This window comes from Bos grunniens, chromosome 10 (genome assembly GCF_055505025.1).
Source record: "Bos grunniens cultivar Pamir isolate PY7600 chromosome 10, Bosgru_T2T1.0, whole genome shotgun sequence".
Classification (NCBI taxonomy): domain Eukaryota; kingdom Metazoa; phylum Chordata; class Mammalia; order Artiodactyla; family Bovidae; genus Bos; species Bos grunniens.
Genome location: NC_141174.1, coordinates 14,785,685 through 14,807,761, shown reverse-complemented (window position 1 = coordinate 14,807,761; position 22,077 = coordinate 14,785,685). Strand labels below are relative to the sequence as shown.

General features: G+C 50.4%; 1 protein-coding gene across 5 annotated transcripts in view; it reads right to left on the bottom strand.

Moving 5' to 3' along the window:
* Positions 1-1,264: 1,264 nt before the first annotated feature.
* POMT2 (protein O-mannosyltransferase 2) overlaps positions 1,265-22,077 on the bottom strand; it is a 44,959-nt gene continuing 24,146 nt past the window's right edge. For 2 of the 5 annotated variants that reach the window (XM_086319450.1, XM_086319452.1), the window contains 15 exons: positions 21,826-21,932; positions 20,886-20,968; positions 18,808-18,917; positions 14,831-14,897; positions 12,514-12,583; positions 10,680-10,758; positions 9,364-9,515; positions 8,837-8,928; positions 7,704-7,780; positions 4,316-4,387; positions 3,943-4,002; positions 3,747-3,852; positions 2,792-2,932; positions 2,533-2,647; positions 1,265-1,702 (listed from right to left, as the gene is read on the bottom strand). In XM_086319450.1, the coding sequence (XP_086175576.1) occupies positions 1,597-1,702; positions 2,533-2,647; positions 2,792-2,932; positions 3,747-3,852; positions 3,943-4,002; positions 4,316-4,387; positions 7,704-7,780; positions 8,837-8,928; positions 9,364-9,515; positions 10,680-10,758; positions 12,514-12,583; positions 14,831-14,897; positions 18,808-18,917; positions 20,886-20,968; positions 21,826-21,932 (1,437 nt within the window). In that variant the 3' untranslated portion in view covers positions 1,265-1,596. Of the gene's footprint in view, positions 1,703-2,532; positions 2,648-2,791; positions 2,954-3,746; positions 3,853-3,942; positions 4,003-4,315; positions 4,388-7,703; positions 7,781-8,836; positions 8,929-9,363; positions 9,516-10,679; positions 10,759-12,513; positions 12,584-14,830; positions 14,898-18,807; positions 18,918-20,885; positions 20,969-21,825; positions 21,933-22,077 lie in introns of all 5 variants that reach the window. The other 3 variants (XM_086319449.1, XM_086319451.1, XM_086319453.1) reach the window with 2 other exon arrangements.

Here is a 22,077-nt window from a genome sequence, read left to right as displayed (position 1 = left end):
CCAGAAACGCAATTAAGCAAGCAGCCCAGACTCAGCACCCGGCAGCAGTGCTTCCTGCTAGGGGAAGTCAAAAGGGCTGCAGCCCTGGGAAAGGGAGGTCACGGGGGCCCCAGATCTAATTAACAAACCTGCCTTGCTTTGGATGTGACTGCGTTTCCTCTATTAACATTAATGATGGTCGGTCTGAGCATCTGAGCATGGCCAGAAGCTTCCCTCCCCACCACCCAGTGGGTAGCACAGCCTGTCCTTGGGACCAATTTCCAGTCTCCGTGGCAACCACCGAGCAAAGCTCGAAAGAGCTCTGACCTTGGCAGAGCTGGTGGGGGCTACAGAGGAGGGAAGATGGAAAGTAGCAAGAGGTTCATCATTAAACCTTGAAGCATTACAGTCCTCTGAGACAAAAAAAAATACTTTATCATGCACCAGGAGGACAAAGGCGGGCTAAGGGACTGGCCTTGGGTTAGTTCAGTTCTGGCCCAAGGGTTTTCCTTCTCTCTTTCATCTGGGGAGGAAGTAAAAGGAACAGCTCCGAGCTGCTTGCTTGGGCTTCAAGGTGGTAAAGAGAAGTTCTGATGCATGCCTAGGTGCTCTGGGGCCTTGGGGAAAAGGAGATAGGTGAAACAGTGACCCAGAGGAAGGGGGGTGAAACAGAGAGAAAGGAGGGCATCAGCACTGGGGACCAGAGGAGGAGGCATGGGGAAAGCTTAGTGAGTGACAGGAGCACTAGCCCAGAAAGGCCGGGCAACCTGGCCCCGGACACCCCACCGGGAGCTCAGCCCAACCCCTCACGTTCACCCTGGGTGCTAGGAGAGGGGCCAGTGGGAGAGCATGGGTCCCAACCTCACAGCCAGGCTGGATGCAGAAGGAAGGGGATGGGCAGCCACTAGTCGCCCCTGGCTCCCAGGCCCTGAGGACACAGCACCAGGGATGGGGTGCCGTGCCCCTCGCCAACCACACGCCCAGCATTCCCAGACGGCAAGGAGCCGAGGGCTGAGGAGGGCCAGCGGGGCTGCCTTGCACTGGGGCCCGGGCCCCTGAGCACACACTGCAGGCAGGAGGCGGGCCCTCCAGCTTGGGGTGTTTGGCTTAGGGATCTGCTTGTTTGCGGGAAGGAGGGCGGCACAGCCTTGACGATCCTGGCGGCTCCACCCGAGGTAATTCCCCAAGGCGGGGTCAGTGCAGTCAGCCTTCCTGGAGCTGAGAATTTCTGATGAATCTTACAACCCAATCCAGTGAGAAAAAAACACCAGAAAATACTACTGTAGCCCTGGACGATTTTTTAGAGTTTATGATGCTCCACTGTCCACAGCCATGGTCTACACTGCACAGGCACACGGACACACGCACGCTCACACTCATCCACTCACGGGGGACGGGGCTGAGAGGGAAGTTGTTTGTGGCTGAGCAGAGCCAGTGGAGGAGCCTCTGCGAGGAGCAGGGCCGCAGTGCTCCCCAGCGGGTTGCGTGCTGGCAGGCAGTGCAAGTCCACAGGCTCTTCGGGCTGCTTCCTCCACGGCTGGAAGGTCCGGGGACTGGCTCCACAGCTGGCCGTCCCCACGAAGGTCCTGGTCTCAGGCTGGAGTCCTCGCAGTGGCCTCAAAAGTCCCACGATTCCAGCCACCTGAGCCCGGCCATCGGACTTCGGGGGTCCTGGGCCAGGGGACCTACCATCCCGTAAGCCAGAGGGTGGAAGAGGTAGAAACTGTGGGGGAGAACCCGGGGGGGGGGGTGGCAGTTGGCACCCTAGGGCCTCGGCGGAGGCGGGGAGCCCTGAGACCCCTGACGCTCAGCTCCTCAGACCTTCTCTACCTACGGGACCCACCCTGAGGTGTCAGCACGCCTGTGTGACTTCACCACGTGGGGACACCATACTCTGGGACCTTGAAAGAGAGCGACTTAATGACAGTAAGGGAAAAGGACTCTTCTCAAGAGGCCCAGGAGACAGAGCAGTCCAGGGTCTGGTCATTGGCTGTGTGGCCCAGACTCTCTGTTAAAATGTGGATGTGCTCTCAGGTCACAAGTCTCCTATTCCCAGTTCAGGACTTTATGTTGCCCCTGGCCCCTCAAGGCCAGTGATGCTCAACTGCAGATCTGTGAGACTGTGAGATGGGGGAGGGGGCGGCCTGCCAAACAGCATCCTCCCTGCAGTTACTCTGAGCCACACTGCACCCCCTGGCGACCCTCTACCACCTGCCCCCCTGCCCCCCGCTGACAGCCACGCCAGCTAGGAACCAGGTAACTGCAGAGGGGTGCTCTCCAACATGAGCCAGAGAGGTGCAGAGCTGGGAGCCGCTGGCTAGAGGTGAGAATGCAGGGCGTTAGTGCATGTTTCTCCACCTGCTGCCCCTTCAGGTCACGTGGAGGGCTTTGGAAACCGTGGCTGACAGGGCCCAAACTGGGCTCAACAAAACCAGAACGAACCTTTGGAGACAGAGCCAAGCACCAGTGTGCTTCAACAGGGGCTCCAAAACGCACCCAGGGCTGAGGCCTTGGGGTTGGGGGGTCGGCCATGCAGGTGCAGCGGGCGCTCACCTGTAGGCAGTTCCCAGGAGCAGGCTCAGGATGCCCAGCACGTGCACGCATCTGGCCAGCGGATAGGAGGCCAGGCTCCAGGCACAGAGCCGCAGGAGGGTGTCCCACAGAAGGCCTGGGGAGGAAGGGAAACCCCTCACTGCTCCGTCGGAGGACATCTTCTGGGGAGGCAGATGAGCTCCCCCAGCACCGCCGCTCCACGGTGGTCTCGTCCGGCCTGCCCACCCTCATCACCCAGGTCCCAGAGGGCAGCGCTGACCTGTGAGCATGCTGGAGAAGAGCATGGCGGGGAAGTAGTGGTGGAAGTAGAGGACCCGGCCCATCAGGAAGAAGGGGAAGTAATGCATCATCCAGCCGAACAGGAGCTGCCCGCCTCCTTGCAGCAGGACCTGGGACAGCCCTGAGCCCCAAGCAGCACAGCCTGGTCAGCCGACAGGGATGGGTATGGAGCCTGCCCCGTGCAGCTCTGCCCCTTCCTCGCCATGTGACTCACAGGAGCCACGTCACCCGAATGGGCCTTCCGTCCCTCACCCCCCAGGGTGAACAACCCTACGGCGGCTGGCAGGAGAAGGAACTGCTTACTCCCTGGCCCGGGAGGCTTGGGCACCCCCAGCAGGGGTGCCCAACCCCAGGAGCAGGCCGCCCGGCCTCCGGCCCCAGCTCCCGCATCTCTGCTGCCACACAGATCTCTGCAGCAAGACGGGGCAGGGGTGCGGGCACAGGAGAGGACGGGGGTTGGGGAGGGGTGGCCTGGGACCATGTCTGCAGACACGGAGCTGCAGAGGCAGCAGAGGACCTGTGTGAACGTCTTGGATGCTGCAGCCCACGGCCTGGGGGCTGCTTTGCTCCTGACTAGAGGACAGGAGAGCAGAAGAGAAAAAATGGGCAGTCGTGCACAGAGTGTGGAGGTCAACAGTGAAGGCTCTGAACGCAGACCACCTGGGTGTGAACCTCAGTTCTGTTACCTACTGGGACAAGGTTCTTAACCTCCTTGTGCCTCAGTTTCCTAATCCATAAACAGGTAATAAACTCTGCTGGGAGGACACAGGGTTTAACACAGCACTAGGCATCTGGTGCTTTGAGCTCTAAAAAGTCACAGAGAAGGGAAGAAAGGGAGGGAAAGGCAGAGGATGGCCCATCAGCAGGCCAGCACTCCCCAAGTGCGGGCACCCTTCGGGCTGCTAGGTGGGCACAGGGGAGCCCAGGGACCCGACCTTCAACCTCGACAGGCAGATGCGCGCCCCTCTGCACAGCCACAGCAAAGACGCTCGCTGAGAGGACGTAGAGGGCGATGCTCAGCAGGTTCAGCCACCAGACTACCTGCAGGGAGACGGGCACGGGCAGGTGAGAGGAGGCAGCAGCACACTGCGGGCACGCTCAGGGCCCCACCGCAGCACGCGGGGCACTCACCGGGTTGCCCAGTAGATACACTCGGAAGTCGGTGTCATTGGCCCCTGAGAAGCGCAGGCCCTGTGGAGCAAAGGACACAGAGTGGGGACAGGGCTCAGCCCCGCCCAGCCGCTTGAGTCTCCAGGGAAGGAAGACCAGCCACTTTTCACAGACAGGGAGCCTAGGCAGGAGGCTCGGAGCGGGCACTTTCTCCATGAGCTCCCTGGGGAGGCTGGGTCCAGCCGAGCACAAGCAGAGCCAGAGCCCGTCTCCGGCCACCCTCCGCCCGGCAAGGCCTGCCCCCACCACCCCAGCATCCCCCCACCGTCAGCCAGGCTCCACAGCCTCCTCCTCAGCTCCGTTCCCGGGGAGGAGCTCTCGCTTTGGGCCCTACCTGAAAGTTGATAGGCCAGTGCCAGGGTTTGGACGTGAACTCATTGTCCTTGGGCTTGAGGCCATTGTTCCCCTGCAGGAAAGTGGTAAGGAAAAAGCTGGTCCAGACAGAGCTCTAGAAGGCTGACAGGAACGTGAGGGTCGGGCATCTCTGATGTGTGGCCACATGTCAAGACAAGCCCTCTCTCCTCTGCCCTCTCCCTCGCTGGCAGGGGAGAGTCAGGGGTCACTCTCAGTCACCGCACACCTGCTGACCACAGCTGCCCCACTTAGCCCAAAGAGTAGGCCTCCATGTCCTGGCAGAGACAGTCTGCTCAGACTCTCTGCTCGAGGGAAAGAGGCATGACAGGCCTGTTTCCCTTGGCACAAAATATATATCCATCTTCCTGGCAAAGGATAAGGTGTCAAGAGGATGAGGAGAGGGGCGTTTAAAATCAGGGCTCAGTTATTTGTTTCCTTGAAAGGCCAATTTCAAACCCAAACCCAGAACTCTTAAGTTCCTGGACTCTGGAAAAGTTACTTTAGCCTAGTGTTTCTCAGTAATTTTTTTTCATTACTACCTGTCCCCAGTCAATATTTTTAAGATATATTTTCCTTAAACACTCCCTTGCAGTGACATTTAAAGCATTTTTTAAATTGTGGTATAATTTATATATAACATTAGGTGCAAGTATACAACATAATGACTTAACATTGGTATATACTGCAAAACAATCAGCAGAATAAGTCCCCTCATGACATTTTAATACTATAGATATTCCGTTTAGCTGTTTATATAATGAATGAATACCTGTGTTTTATACATTAAAAAACTGTTTCCTTTTATTCGCCCTCTAAGAATATATTACCCCCCGGTTGAGAATGCACACTTTAGTCTGAAGGACTCAGTCTCAGTCCCTTCAGTCCACCAGCCAAGAATATCTAATAACCTGTCTTCATACGGCAAAATCAGACCTTTGCTAAAACAAGGCGCCAACCTCGTCATCAGACAGACTGAGAAGGCATTTCCCAAGGAGGAGTCAGGTCAAAGTTTCTCCACCTGGGCACTCTGACACTTTGGGCTGCAGATGTCTCCGGTGGGGGCTGGTCTGTGCAGTGTAGAGTGGTGAGCAGCCCCAGCTTTTACTCACTGGATACCAGGAGCACCCCTACCCATTATGCCAGCCAAACACATCTCCGGACATCATTAAATACCCCCTCGGAGGCACAAACCGTGCTCTAATAAGGACCACGGGTCTAGCTCAAGAAAAATCCAGGCCTGGTTCGTTGAACCACCAGCCAGGGCCTTATTAACCCAACGCCTCAAGGGCTTGGGAGTTGTCTGCAGGCCTCCCTATGGTGGCTGGGTTGCTCCTTCAGGGTAGAAAGTACAGGGGGGTGTCAGATCCAAATGGGCCAGTTGCACAGCCCCTCAACCACTATGGCCATCTTAAGAACCTCACAATGAAGAATGAATCATTCTGGACCCCAGAGCAACTGCTGAGGGAAATCAATTCCTTCCAGCCAGTACGGTTCAGCCCTAAACCAGGGACTCCAGCCAGAGTTAGAACAAGCCAAGGGCATCCTACACATTAAACTCTTCAGAAACCGAGCTCCTTTAGTAAACCAAGAAATGGAAGCAAGGAAAATCTGAATATCTGTGCATTGTTCTCTATGCTTAGTACCCAGGGGGCTTGTTCCAGCTAACCTCAGCAGGCATGGTGCCTTCTCTGCCCAGGCCTGAGACCCCTGCTCAGCTAACAGATGCCCTGCAGCTTCTACAGTCCAGACAATTTTGATCTCTCTCCCCATTGTGACTCTACATCCGTTGAATAACAAAGTTTCCTTATGTCTCTTTTCTTCTTTGATTCCACCTCTTAGATAATGAAAGAAGAAATGAGACTATTTATTTAGACTTAGTCTTAAAATTCTACCCAGATCTAAAATACTATTTTGACTGACAGGCATATATTCAAAAGAGCTCTGTCATCAGGCCACAGTGACAGCTACAAGCACAGAGTCAGGGAAGAAGTGACCCGGAGATTGGTTACTGTCAACTCATCACCTCCCAATGTGCAAAAATGACAAAAGTTGGATTTTTAAATTTAATCTGCTGAAATAAGTCAACTGTATTTACCAAGTGCTGCTTACATAATCACTTCCAGGAGAGACCAACTGACAGTGGCTCACCAGGAAAGAAAAAACAAGAGCTACTGCTCTCTGCATCAATGCAGAGGTCCACAAACCTGGCTCTAAACATTGTTCCTGCAGAGCGCCAGTTTTCCAGAAGCCACAGTAAAGAGCTTTCTCCCTCTACATCAAAACTGCAGGAGGGTTTTCCAATTCAAGGGGGAAATTTTAAGCTAGTGGGTAGAATTTTCTCAATTTACAGATTTTGTCTCTCAGTTGTTCTTAAACCTATGTCAGCTGTCAGCTACTAATGACAGAGCACAAACAGTGAGTCTTTAAAACCTTGAAAAGCACCAACCACGCCCCCTATGCAGTCTGTTTCTCTCTGGGAACATGAGTGGGGTCCTGGTTGGGATTTTATGCTGCATATAAACAGCACACTCAAATTGGCCTTTCATCCTGCTGCTGCTGCTGCTAAGTCGCTTCAGTTGTGTCTGACTCTGTGCGACCCCATAGACGGCAGCCCACCAGGCTCCCCGTCCCTGGGATTCTCCAGGCAAGAACACTGGAGTGGGTTGCCATTTCCTTCTCCAATCCATGAAAGTGAAAAGTGAAAGTGAAGTCGCTCAGTCATGTCCGACTCCTAGCGACCCCATGGACTGCAGTCTACCAGGCTCCTCCATCCATGGGATTCTCCAGGCAAGAGTACTGGAGTGGGGTGCCATTGCCTTCTCCGGGCCTTTCATCCTAGCTGATTCTAATTTCATTTATGGAATCAACTATCAGTGTCTCATGATTTTCAGCCAAGAGCACTGTAATGTTCAGGGGCTCTGCCACTTGAACAGATCTGAGAATCACTTAGAGGCAGAGGAGTGTAGTGGTCACTAGCACTGACTCTGAAGGCCTAGATCCACCGCTTCCATTTAGCTGTGACCCTGGGTAAGTCCCTTAACCTCTATGCTCAGTTCTGTCTTCTGTAGACTGGGGACAGAATCTCTGGAGGCCTGTAATGAGTAGTGAGTGAGTTAATACATGTGCAGGGCTTACAGTAGTGCCCAGCACACAAGAGCTGCATAAGTGTTCACAAAGTTACCACCAGCAGCATCACCACCATCATTCAGTGCCTTGGAAGACCAAGTTTAAGTCAGTATGTGAAGACACTTTCAGAGTCCTCCACAAGCGGGCAGCGGGCCTATAGCATGGTTACTGATTTGTGATCCAAATCTGCGGATGCCCAAGACTTCTTGGAGAAGCTTCCCAGTGGGAAGGGGTCACGGTACCCGGATCATCACCATGTGGGACTCCAGCATTATCTCAGGGAAACTGGGCTGCAGCACTTCCAGGCTGATGTTTGGCACTGGGAAAAGAAAGATAGAGGCGTGAACCTTCCTCACACAGCCTCTCCTCACAGCTGTCTGTCCATGATATCCACTCTGCTGCCAGGGTCTGAGGGTAACCTTCCTGACAAGCTAACAAGCCTGTGAGAGTGTTGAGGAATTCTCCATCATTCCCTCAGCCTGTAGCACTCAGCAGGCATTCTGAGGGAGGCAATGGCAACAGATGAAAAGCCCCACCCCACCGCACCCCCAACCAGAGGCACCCACAGCCCTTGGGCCATCACCCTTCATGATGGTGCTGCCCCAAATGCAGCTCCCACACCCGAAGCAGGTTGTGAGGACTGCGACCCAGCCTATCTCATTCACCAAGGCATCCCCAGGGCCCTACATGGCTCCCAGCATACTCGTCAGTGAATTGTTTAATTAGCTAGTTAATTAGCTGGTTGGTTAAATTAGGTGGTAAGAATGAAGTGGGAAGCATGAAGAAGAAAAATCAAGCCTAAAGGGGGTAGTTTAGGAGGCAGAGGATGAGCTCAGAGACTCGTTGAGTTGAAGATGACACTGGACCGGAAATGTCAAATTGGAGCCTGGGAGTATAAATACAGGATCGATCAAGGGCCGTGGCCATCACTTTCTGTAATAGCCTCAGCTGGATGTGGGGAGGGGAGGAGCCTATGCAGGGGCAGAAAGGGAAAGCACCAGCTTGCTCTGAGCCTTGAGGTTAGGGAGGTAACCACAGAGGGAAGAGAGAGCCCAGAAGGAGGCAAGCAAAGGGACCTGCATTGCAGGCGGCAGCAGGAGTCAAATCCAGTGAGAGGCAACCAGCTCTGGCCCCGAGTGAGGCCACTGGTCACTTGTGGGAGAAGAATTTAAGAAGAATAGGAAGTCTAAGTGAGCAGGCAGAAAAAGGAGCTGCCCATGCAGACAATTCATATGAAGAGACTAGGTTTAAAAAAGGAAGACAATGCAACAATAAGATACCATGGCAGCAGAGTCTGTAAAGGGTTATTTTCCTCAGATAAGAATGACTTAGAGATGTTCCCTTCAGAGCCAGCCCAGGACATGACCTCACTCACATTTGGGATTGATATGGTCCTCCACGTTCCAGATGGAGCTGAGGGTTTCCTTCAGGTATGGTGTGCATGTGACTTCCATCTGCTCCCAGCCCCTGTGAAAAGGAGTCACAATGTCTCTCAGAAGACCTGAAACTCACCAGACAGCAGTGCTGTCCAGCCACATGGAACGCTTCTCTTTCCAACCTAGCGGTCATGCTCTTTCCAGCCTCTCACTTCTCTGTTTCATGACCATCCCAGAAGTAGTCTAGCCTACATCATGCCCAGTTTAGAGACACAGAACCAGAGAGTTATCACAGGCCTGAGATATAAATGCTCAACTATTACAACACGTGAAACACCACAGGAACTCTGGAGCTCTGGGCTCCATAAAGTTCTTGATGGCTTTTCTCCCTCCATCCACCACAAAGAAAAACCAAACACGAGGGGAACACTGATCATTCGGGAATGGAAGTTCGGTGCATTCTCCTTGTAAGTGTGAAAGGAAAAGCATGAGCCACTGCTGGGATGCCAAACCCCCAGAGACTTACCACTTGGGCAGGACCTTTCCCGAGGAGCCCAGGACACAACCTGTGATCAGATGGATGAGGCGAATTCGACTTCTCAGCACTTTGATTCGGTTTCCAAATTTTCTGTTTATAACCTCAATCCGCCAGAAGTCATTCGAGTCCCCTGACCCATTCTGCCACATAAATTAAGAAAAAAATACAAAGAAAATATTAATAAGATGACTTCAGAGAAGGCGCATCAAAAAAGGGAGATGGCCAGCCTTTCAGATGCCATCATGTTACAGAGGTCAAAGACCAAACTGGCCTAAGTGACTGAGGTGGGAAAGAGAAAAAGAGGGCCAGAGAAACATCCCAAGGAACATCCCACGTGACTGCCATTTCCCCAGGCCTCATTATCACAACCAACAAAAGTAGTATGAAGCCTGGAACCTGAAGTCCAATCCTTCACTTCACAGAACTACAGTTTAAGTTCTAAATAGATGCTTCTGCCCTTAAATTAAACTCAAGACATCACTATGAGCCAACAGAAATAAATTTGGGTCCTTTGCATCTGTCACCATGGCCATATGGACACTCATCCATCTAAGGAATGTCTAGCCTAGATATCATACTGTGGAAATTAAGACAGTTGTGTCTAATTCTCATCAGGAGATGCCCACCAGAAAAAGATGAAGTTCAGAGTCTTGGCTCTAGTATAATGTGGGATAAGCAAATGGAAAGAGGATTGGGAACTCTACCTTAAGGAACCCAGAGTCTTTACTGAAGCACCAAAGCCCTTGGAAGGGAACTTAGACAGCTGGTCATAAATCTATCTTCCCACTAGGTGTATTTGCTTTCAAACTCCTTCCCAAGTTGTAAGTACTCATAGAGCTTCCTCAATAAGCTGCGTTACCCCAAGAAGGAAAAATCCAAAAGCAAGGTGGACAATATTCCTCTGCAGAACAGAGAGGTAATCCGTAAATATAAAGCCAATGAGAATTTGGGATCTAGCAAAGGATAGACCTGTATATTCCTCTGGGTTCATATTGTGGCCCTGTGGCTTCTAAGTACAATATGATTTTAAAAGAGACTCAAATAGTATTCATATTTGACATTTATTATGTGTCAGAACATAAAAATGGCATGGTTATTATAGAGGCAAGAGATGGAAAAAAATAGACTTCACAGGCGGCCTTTCCCACAGCAAGCCTAGCCAAAAAGCTCCTGAATGCTAAGAGTCCCTGTGCAGCCAATCGTTAGGAACATTCCGGAATTCTGGGAAGGCCGCTCCGCCTCATGGCGCTGAGCCAGGCCCCACAATGTTTGGCGTCCTGCTCACACTCGAGTGGCTCACTTACTATGCCATAGCCAGTGACCTGATAGTGCTTCCGGGTCAGGGGGGCCTCGTGATAGTGACTGTGCAAGTTCCGAGAAGTCCTGGAAATGAAGAGAGAGAAGTGCCATTATCCTGAAGAAAAGAGATGTGTGATGTTTCTTCTTTTACCCAGGATATTCAGAGTCATCTGTTCAGGGAAGAAAAATTAGAATCAAAACTACTAAATCCAACAAACCAGGACCTTCTTGCCCATTCACCCACAAGAAATACCCAGAGAACTGGAGAGCTGCCCAAGCCAGGAGGGACAGACCAACCGGAGTACTGGATCACGTGCCAAGAAAAAGGCTCCACTTCTTGTTCACCCATAACTTGAGCAGTGGGCAGAGGGGATGACTGAACACATTGGTGGTCTGAGGCAAGCTAGTCTGACTTATGAGGCAGCTTTAGGGGGAAGAAAATTAACATTTGTAATCCACATATGCCAGAGACAGGCAAACCTCCTCCCTCCCATCTACTGTTTCTGCTCCTGTCAGTTTTACCAAGTGGGGATCTGTGCAGGAAGTGCAGGGTTTAACTGAGATTTTATTTACTTTTGCTTTTTGTAATAATCCTTACTTTTATCCATAACAAGTAGTCAATGTTCATTATAAAAATAAAATTAAAGTATCCATAATCCTACTGACTAGGGAAAAAACACTGCTTATAGCTTTTATATATATATATATATATATATATATATATATATATATATATATATATATAAAATAACCACTGATTTTATTTTAAAAATCTGTATGTGATAATTCACATAAACTTTTGCAGGGCTGCTTCTGTCATCTACTGTTCCCATTCATTTTGTACGTAGTGCCCTATTTCCTTGAGTGTTTGGTTACTTTTTCGGTACACTGTTACTGAAAAACGATTTATAGGAATGGATAACAACATTTCTTTCCCAAAAGAGGATTCACATTTGCTTTTGGCCAGGTACCCAGGAGACATTACCACATCTAGGATTATGTTCATTTAAATTCATGCCTTGAAGATTTTCAGACAATCCATGTAAAATGAATTTGGATTGCAAATCCATATGAAGATCAGTTGGTAATCACTACTTCTCAGGAACCAGATTTTGTTTCCCTGACAAACCTTAACCCCCAGGGCACTCTGACTTCCCAAATAAACTCTGAATATAGGTAGATAGGGCAGATTTACCCTAACACCAAGCCTTTGGGGGTTATAAATCTGAAGTGAAGATCACAATAACTCACCACTTTGGGTAAGCCTAAAGCTTGGCCTTCAAAACTTCTTTCAAGAGGCAGTCAAAAACCAAAGCTCAAAATCAAGATCGTAGGTACAAGGCAGACAGGGCCACAGCATCCCACTTTTTCTCTGTATTTCCCCTTTCACTGAGATTTTGATGTAGTAATTCCTTACTATTTTGTCGGTTCTTCATGCTTTTCAAAAGATGCTTTTACATTGTTCTGGCATTTTGAGTTATTTTCAGGGAGAACACTGGAGAAGTGAACTAGTTTGCCATATTCAGAAACAGACTCATATCTTTTTAAAGGCAACCTCTTACGAAGAAATTTTGGGCCATTCAAATACTTCTCCCCCGCCCTCCCCCAGCTGCCCCTGGGCAAAAGGAAACTGAAAGGTACCCTCAAAGTCCAACTCAAAGTCCAAAGCTTCCCAAAGCCAAAACAGGCAAAGTAATTATTCTCCCATGTTAGCATAGCAGCCTTGCTCTGTTTACTAGGGCTTGGTCCACATCTGATTCTGTTTATTTCCTGCTTAAAAGAGCTCCCTACCTTTGGCGCTCAAACCACTCATTTATGCCAAACAGCAAATTTACTTACTCTTTGTGTTCTAGTCGAATGATGTCTCCATGTCTCACAAACTCCACTGGGAGTGAAGGGTCTAGGGGATCTGCCAAGAAGAAACAAGCACTGATGTCCGAAATCGTTCACTCATTAAACTAGTATTAATCGAGGGCCTACCAGTAAAGAGTTATAGTATTTACAATGTGGTAACTCCTGTTTGAGGTGCTGACAGAATGCTGTGGGACCAAAGCCAACTGTCTGAGGTGAGAAGGGAAGCGTGCCCCAGAGATAATGCTTGAAAAGACTCTTAAAGGAGAGGGAGAATTTTGTCAGGTGAACGAGTGGGGAAAAGGCACAGAGGTAGGAAAGAGAAAAACTCATTTGATCAATGGCAAATGACTTCACATGGTTAAGGCAGGCAGAAAGGAGAATGGGAATCGGCCAGGGGGTGGACAAGTAGGGCGAGACTGTGTATGCCAGGCTGGGAAACGTGGCCTTTATTGGCCAAGCACTGAAGCCCCCAACTAGAAGATTTTTAAGCTGGGAAGATAAATAATAAGATTTTCCTTTGGGTAGTAAAAATAAAGTCTGCCAAATATTAATCCCATGCAAATGATCATTTGCGCAGCTCTCTTCAAAATCAAACGTTAAACCTGCATATTTTGCTAGTGATTATCTTGTCTCTGGCAATAGACTTGATCAATGTGAACCAAAGAAAATGATGGAAGAAAAGGACTACTTTTATATCATCAAGAAGTCAAGACCAATGAAGATCTAATGAAGTGACGACAGTGGAAAAGGAAAGTGGCAGTAATCAGAGCAACACGGAAGGATCCTTGCAAATTTCTGTCCCAGGAGTGGACACCAACACTCAAGGTCAGGAAAGAGATCTACCAGGACAAATCACTGGCTCGCAAGAGAATTCGAGACCTCAGCTGGAGAGATGCCCATTCCTACGCTGCCTCCTAAGGTCTCTTAAAAAGAATAATCAGCAAGATGACAGATCAGATACATCAACGGGGAGGGAAGTTTTACTTCACATGGGCCTGTGGGGGAGGGGCACTCACGGCCATCAAGAACACAGAACCCTTCATCTAGACAGTTCCCACTTCCCAAGTGCTTGGGGCGACCTGCCTTCACACGACTCCTTCGTTACTGGGTGAAACGCAGCCACCTTAACCTGGAAGCTACAACAGGGTAACAGAACAGGGATGCTTAAAGAGTTGGTCTGTGCCCACTTGACTTTAGAAAGACAGCTGGTCTTCCCTCATAAATCCTCATTGCAATAGACCACTTATATTTGGCCTGTTAAGTCAAAGCACAATCTATACCAGTCTTATAAGGGTACAGAACAGACCCGGCAGAGGAGCCTGGCAGGCTACCGTCCACAGGGTCGCAAAGAGTTGGACATGACTAATGCGACTGAGCACGCAGGCACACAATGGTGTCATAGTTCATATTACTGAGGAGTAGGTGCAAAGACACTGGTCATGTCGGTCACGTTTCTAGTCAGAAAACCATGGCAATAAGAGGAGCTGGGGAAAGGAATAGAGAAGATGAATTCAGATGAGAAGTTGCCACTTCTCCATGAAGACCAGGAGCAGCTGACTCGAGACAGGCTGAGCCAGGAGGTGTTTGCCGAGGAGTCACAGTGAACACCTGCGGCAGAAGACAATCGGCAGGTGAGCGGGAGACGCCCTCTGTTCTCTTCTCTTCTCAACTGCAGCAGAAGGCACAGCCTGCAGGTAGCCAGCTGTCTGTCCAAAAAACAGAAGATACAGACACAGCCCTTGCCACAAAGCCCCAGGAGGCCAGGTGTGCTTCAGAGCTGCTTCGCCCAGGCCGTTCAGAGGCAGCTGTGCAGGCCTAGACAAGGCTAGCCAGAGGGCTGGCAGGCCCACGGGTCTCCCACTGACTGGCCCAGCTCTGGGATGAGCAGTGGGCAGCGGCCCTCTATCACATCCGGACAGCCACGCCGTACCACACGCTGGGGTCTGCAAGGCTTGCTGTGCTCCAAATCAGACGAGAGCAGCGACTGTGTGTCCCCGGTACGTACCCAGGGAACCTCATCCAGACCAAGTCTGAGCCTCGGCCTGCTCTCTGGCTTCAAAATGACAGCTCTCAGGGCCTGATCTTATCACTCTAGCTCACTGCTTATCCCTAGACCAACCACAGTCCTTGGGATATAGCGGGGGCTCAATAAATCACTTTTGAAAGGATAACTGAGATCAGTCAAGATGGCAAAGAATGCTCAGGAAAGCCCATCCTAGAACCATTCTTTTGGAAGCATGAGAAATGTTAAGGAAGGCTCAGAGTAAGTAACAATAGAAGCATCAGTTCTCTGCCGCATTACCTGAGTTCGAATTATGCTTCTTAATAATCCACAGGTTGTTGTAGTCCTTGTGCAAATAGGTGGTGACCTGGGGGGGTGGGGGAAGGAGGGGGTGGTGGGAGGGAGGAGAGTGTTACCATCAGCACAGTCAGCCACAGGACAGTCAGCAGTGAGCCGGGACTGCTCCGGGCTCTCTCAGAAGCCCCAGCCACCCACCCGAGGGGCCGTGTTTCCAGACGGGGCCAGAAGCAGTGTTTGCTAAGTGCGTTTCCTCCTTCCTTCAGCACTTAGAGGCATCTTCCCACAAAAGCCCTTTTGATTGGTCTCTGTGCCTCCCTGTCTTTCAAGTTCCAGCCTCCTTGAGGCAGGAAACATGACAACACAGTGTAACACAGTCTACAGCACACAAAGAGGATTTAGTGCATTTTAAAAAGTCATCAAGACCATGCCTCAAACTCTCTACATGAAAAATTCAGGCTATTATGTTTTCTAGAATGTGGCCAAATGAAATGGAAGAAGCTCTATTAATATCTTGTCCTAGAAGTCTGAAATTTTAGCCACAGCCATTTTGTATATACTAATTTTTAAAAATGGCGCGTCTGTGTGTGTGCCCATGTACACGTATGTAATGCTGCGATTAATCGACCAGCAAAAATCTTGGGAACCCCAATAACAAAAGAATAGTTAACATGATGGAATGTCCACAGGAAAGAATATTACACAGAAAACATTTCAGGGCATTTTTTTTTTACCAGCACAGGAAAAGGCTTATAAAATTGCTGCTGTTGGAAAGGGCTACCATCTATTGCCAGGCCCTGTGTTAAGCACTGGGCACGTCTCATCTCTAGGCTGTGGGTACGATGGCTACCCTCACCTTACTTACAAGGAAACTGAGGTTAAGCAATTCCACTCAAGGTCACACAGCCTGTCAGCTAGAGAGACAGGATTCAAACCTGGCCAGCTAATCCAAAGCTCCCAGGATGGACTACATACATACAATCGTGTCAAGCATGCAAACAAACACATAAACACCCAGAAGCAACAGAAATAAACACCTCTCTCTTACAACGTGAGTTTTAATAACTCCAGTTGGATAAAACATGACATTTACTTCAAAAGTGATTTGGAATTAGCATATGGGAAAAAAATTATGCATATATTATGGTTGCTTTGTTTCAGTGGCTCTTGCTTTCTCAGAAAAAATTAGGGACAACAGTATTAAGAACATACAAGAAGTTAAAAGTTTGGCAGCCATAGAGAAATTAAGTTCAAACTCTGAAACAATAGCCCATACATCTACTTCACCCAACCTGAATTTACTCAAGGATGTTATGGTTTTGTGGTGCTCATAGGGGCACTCTGTGTTGTTTTTTTACAAAAATCATTATTATTAAAGTTCCTATTAGAAAAGTCATTTATTTATTATGAATGTAAGTCCATGACGTCTTTTTCCCACTGAAACATTTATTTTTACAATGAAGTTTTTTTTATAATATGAGGTCTCCTAGGAACATAGGTATCCTATTACAATAGAATGTTGTACATCAATCTACATGGATAAACACTGGTCCTCAGATCATGTCTAACTTTTTTTAAAATACTTTAAAAATCAAGACCTAGAGTTGTTGACAAGACACTGACCTACAGGGCAGGGAGGGCTACTAGAGGTTATTAAGTCCAATCCCCCAGTTTACTGATGGAGACACAGGTGAGGAAGGCTCAGAGACTCAGTCAGTGACAAAGTCAGACTCTCTATCCCTTGGCCCACATGCTCGCTGGAGAACTCTCACGACTTCATGTCTCCACCCATGGGCCTCAGGTGGGCAGCACTAGGACCAGCTTCATAGGGCTTTCAGAACACAGCTCTTTGCACAGTATGAGTGAGTGAGTGTTAGTTGCTCGGTTGTATCCGACTCTTTTGCGACCCCATGGGCTGCAGCCTGCCAAGACTCCTCTGTCCATGGGATTCTCCAGGCCAGAATACTGGAATGGATTGCCATTCCCTTCTCCAGGGGATCTTCCCAACCCAGGGGTTGAACTCAGATCTCCTGCACTGCAGGCAGATTTTTTACTACCTGAGCCACCAGGGAAGTCACAGTATAGAGGTTCCCAGTCACCACATCTGTTACTACATGACATCAGTAGCAAGGTATCACCACAGAAGGGCAAATTGTATGTTAGACTCCTCTGTAGAGCTTAAAACTGAAACAAAAATACACAAGGCATGGGCCCCATCCCAGACTGATTAAGCAAGAATCTCAGAATTTTTTAAAAGCTCTCCAGTGGATTTTATGAAAAAAGCGCAGTCAGGGCTGAAAACCACTGCGCTAGAGACAAGCAGAGAGCCCAGAATGGGAAACTGATACCAAAACCCAATACTCTGGGTCAACTTTCTAGTAAATAAGGAAATAATAAAACACTTTGAGATGCAACAGTTTCTCACAGAGTAACGATTTCGCCCATTTTGCAGGAAGAGAAATTGCACTTCAAGCTTCTCAGGACAGCAGCCAGCCCTGCAGCCCCCTCCTCCCTCCCTCTCCTCAGGTCACCCATCTGAGAGCTGGGAGCTCGACCCTGACCACGCCACAGAAGCCTCCTGGTCAAGCTGCCAGGCCTCCCACACTGCCCTGCCCAGGCCTCCTTCTCCGCGGTCTCTGCAGCACCTGAACTGCCAGTGTCTCCTGCCCCCGGAGACGCTGCCAGGCCCTCCCCTTCTCCTCCAGCCTCCCCGTCCACTCCCTCCTTCTCAGCTGCTTCCCCAGTGCCACTCTGAGCGCCTTTAACGCTGCTTTACACGCTGCCCTCCCCTCTGCACACCCCTTCAGGGCAATGTCACTGTGTCACTAACACCTGTATGCTACACACTCATGTCTCCTTCCTGAGACAGGCCCCAGGCCTAGAAAACACACCACAAACTCGTCTCCCAAGCCACGCTTCCTCCTCCCTTTCTGATTACAGTGAACCAGCATCATCACACATGCACCTTGACCTCCTGACCCCCAGACTACAGACCTGATATGGCTCACCCGACATGTGTCAGTCTCTGGGCCCTGAATCACTCCCCACCTCTCCCTGAGGACTGTTCACCATCCTTTGTTATGACTATTGCCTCTGGTCTGCTCCTCCTTCCAATCCATCACACTCCTGCTAGAGATGTCTTTCTAAACTAGCAACCTAATCACATCTTATCTCTTAATAAGTTTCTCAATAAGTTTTCTCCCCAGTGTCAGCAGAACAAAATTAAATCTATTGGAGGCCTCTTCACTAGCCGGTCCCACCAACCTCTCTAACACCCTCCTCCCTCTCAGGCACTGTCCCCACAGCCACACCGACCACCCTGTCACGTGGACACGGACAGTGTTCCTCGCTCGTTCAGATGATACTCATGGCTAACACTTCAATGAGCACTTCACATGGATCATCTCCCTCAATCCTCACAACCTTAGAGATGGAGAGAAGTACCATTTATTTTCCCTAATTTAAAGATGACCCATGGAAGCACAGAAAGGTTAAGGAATTTGTTCAAAGTCACACTCTTGTGGAACCAGGATTCAAACTCAGATACACTAGTCTGGTTCCCAGATCTGGGTTTATAACCTGTATGCTCTGCTCGTCATCCACTCTGTGCCGGCCACCGAGCCAGGCACCCAAGCCTCCAAGGAGCCAGCAGCTGCACAGCAAGGAGACAGGAGGAAGGAAGCGCTCCCAGCTCAATTACCACACAGGCTCATCAAGGGTGCCAAGAACACCACCCACACTAGACACACCTGATCCAGGACCAGGAAGAGGCGGGACGTGGTGGTCAGAGGGGAAGTCCCCAGTGGCAGCCTGGGACACTAGAGCTAGCCAGGGAAAAGAGAAAAGGGTACAGGAGGGGGCAGGGTGTTTCCAGCAGGGGAAAGAGTACGGGACAGGACGGGAGGCAAAAAGAGAAGGGCGGGCTTGGACACGGCAATCAGCGCGGCGGCTGCGGTGCGAGTGCACAGAGGGCCACTGACCTGCTGCTGGCGGGCTCCGACGCCCTCGGGGTAGAAGTGCCTGTGCGAGTGGAGGTAGCCGATGGCCATCCGCAGGTTCTTCACAGTGATCACGGAGCCGTAGGCCAGGTCTGGGAGGAGGAGGGCAGCAGATGGTGTGAGCTGGCCCAGGGTGGATGCGGCCCCTGACTGGGCTGGGGGCGGCTCTGAAGCCACAGGACCCACCAACCCTCTAACAGACTCCACTGGGCCCAGGACTGCGGAAAGCAAGACACGCAGCTGCCTCCTCACCCCAAGGGAGTCACCTCAAGGGGGAGGTCACCATAGTCTCACCTGCACCCTCCCTGCCCCTCCCCACTCCAAAGCACTTCAGAAGAGGCTGGGTTTCACAATGCTATTATCAAAGCACTGTTTGTAACAGCAAAGACCAGAAACAACTTGTCCTTTAGTCAAGGTCTACTATATACATTCCATGGGATAAACAAGGAGAAAGTATTTATGTCTTCATCTCGAATGTTCTCCAAGATATAATGTTAAGACAGACAGGCTGTTAAGATAGACTTTTCACTGCATATCATTTTGTGCCTTTTGAATCTACCACATGCAGTAGTTGCTCAATGGTATTTTGGGTTTTTAATCTGAATTTAAGGGAAAAAACCCACAGTAAACAGCTTACCCGAGAGCATCCATCCCTCCCACCACAGGCCCTGGGTTATGGGGAAGAAGCCTCTTCGCTCAGGACTGCCCCTCCTCTCCATGCTCTGCAAGGCGGCTGCCCACCCATCCCCACTCCAGGGAAACAGGTCTCCCTGCACCTGAGCTGGGCACTCCTGTCCTCCTCTGTTCATTCATTTTGATCAAAAGAATGAATTACACAGGGGATGCAAAGGTGGAGGAGGCCTGGCTGTGGACCTAGCAGAGACCAGTCTTGAGGACGATGACCTCACACAGTGACCAGCATAGGACGATGTGCCCATGTTCCAGCAAAGGTGTGACAACGTGTGACATGGTGGGAGCCCAGCGAAGGGAGGAATAAATTCTTGCCCAAAGGGTGAGAAGAGGATGGTTTAATGAAGAGAGCATAACTGAACTGGGCCTTTTAAATGGCAAGTAGCAATTTGATAACCCCACAGCATCATCCTTCCAAGGCCTCATGCTGGCCAGCACACACAGCCCCGCACGCTGCTGGCCATGGCTGCGTCTTGATTAGGCTGTCTCCCTCCTCAACCCCACACTCCTTCTTGGACTGCTCCTGCAAAGCCCTTCCCCTGCACTCCCCAGTGACCTGACCTCTCCCTGTCCTCTTCTCTTTCTACAGCTTCTTCTCAGACCACAGCCAACGCCCAGCATCAACTGTCCCTTTTCAAAGGACTCCTTTGAAAACCTCAGCTAAGAGCCCACAGGCCCCGCTGCGTGGGTTTCCTCAAGCTTCTCAAAGCCAACGTGGAACCCAACGTCTACCTTTCCAAGCCAATTTTTACCTGCTTTCCTATTTCTCATTCCTTCCACAGTCTGGGTGGGCCCACTGTGTTCCAGGCCCTGGAGAGACCACAGGACATTGTCCATGACTCCAGGAAGCAATCTCCTGGGCCCAACCTATCTCATTCTGTGTGCCTCTAATCCCTGCCCCCTGACCCCCTACAGAAGTGATCTCTTACACCTTTGATCCCCAGAGCTCTGCACTCCCTTTTAATATACTGAGCTCACATAGCCACATCACGTAGAGATCCTACTCCAGGCCCCATAGCCTCCAACATGGCTAACACGCACTCAACTACTCTCTGTGAACAGGACACTCTGGTGGGAACTGACCATTAGCCCCAAAGGGCTCAATCCCCCGCCCCCAGGTTCCCTCTGTTACCTTCCCATAGCCATATCGGACAAGCCGTCTTCTGATCAAAGAGTTCACTGCTCAGGACGCCCTCCTCTGTACTTTCTGTGTCCCTGTTCACCCTCATGAGTGCTCAGACCAGATTTAACTGGATCTTTCTCCCACTCTGCCATCTAAAGTAACTCAGGCTATCATATCGTCTTTTCCAATCCAACTCCCAGGAATCCCTCCTGCCCTTCTCTCTTTGTAAAGGTCGAGAGACACTCACGTTCGGGGATGGACGCGTTGTGAAGGTTGTTTCCTGAAAGCCGGGCCTGGAAGGCAGAACTGAAGAAGCCATCACCGGGACCGCTGCGGGGGAGGGCGGAGGGGAAGGGAACAGTTAAAGGAGTGAAAATACGATTTCCCAGGAGCCCTGGGAAGAGCTCTGAGTGGATGGTTTAAAAGACATACAAGGGAGTGGTGGGCTCCCCAGGTGGTACAGTGGTAAAGAATCCTCCCACCAGTGCAGGAGATGGGGGTTCAATCCCTGGGTTGGGAAAATCCCCTGAAGAAGGAAATGGCGTACCACTCCAGTATTCTTGTCTGGGAAATCCCACGGACTGAGGAGCCTAGCGGGCTACTGTCCATGGGGCCACAAAAGGGCCAGACACGACTGAGCAGCGAAGCACACACGCACAGGGGAGTGGCAGTGCGGTGCGGTGGGCAGACACAGGGACGGCGTCAGAGGCACTGGGTCCAACTGCAGCTCCCCTGCTAGTTAGGCGAGCTCTGTAAGGTACCTGGCCTCGTTTAGTCTCAACGTCTCATTTACAAATCGGGGACTTTAAAAAATCAAAAGAACTGTTGTGACTAAATGAGATAATGTATACAAAACACTGAGCACAGTTCTGACACAGTTGCTACCGTCTAAATGGGAGCTGCTGGTGTCCTTGTTATTATTACCCTCACTCCAACTGTACGTGCTCATGGTCCCCCATCCCTGTTAGCACAAGGGGACTATTTTTAGTGACAAGAGGCAGTTTGGCTACAAAGGCCTTCTCTTCTTCCTTCAGGCCAGGGTACCCATAAGACAGAACCCAGAGGAAACCAACCCTGGGTCCCCTTCGGGTCATCCCAACCACAGACCTAGGAAATCACGCGGCTCCTCCATGGGCTTAGAGACAGAGAAGGACAGAAGCGAGACACTGGCAAGGCTCTGGCGGTACCTTTTGTTCAGCACCATGAAGTGGACAGCGTAGGTGGCAATGTAGAGAGCCAGTGGCAGCACTATGAGGCACAGGATGCGAGCGGTCAGGTGTTTTCCCAAGGTCACCTGCAAACAGAGTCAGTACCAGCACTGGGCAGAGGAGGCTTCACTATGCCTTATGCCTGATGTGTGTGTTATTTCTAAGTTTTTACATGTAAGTCATTGGAGAAGGAAATGGCAACCCACTCCAGTATTCTTGCCTGGAAAATTC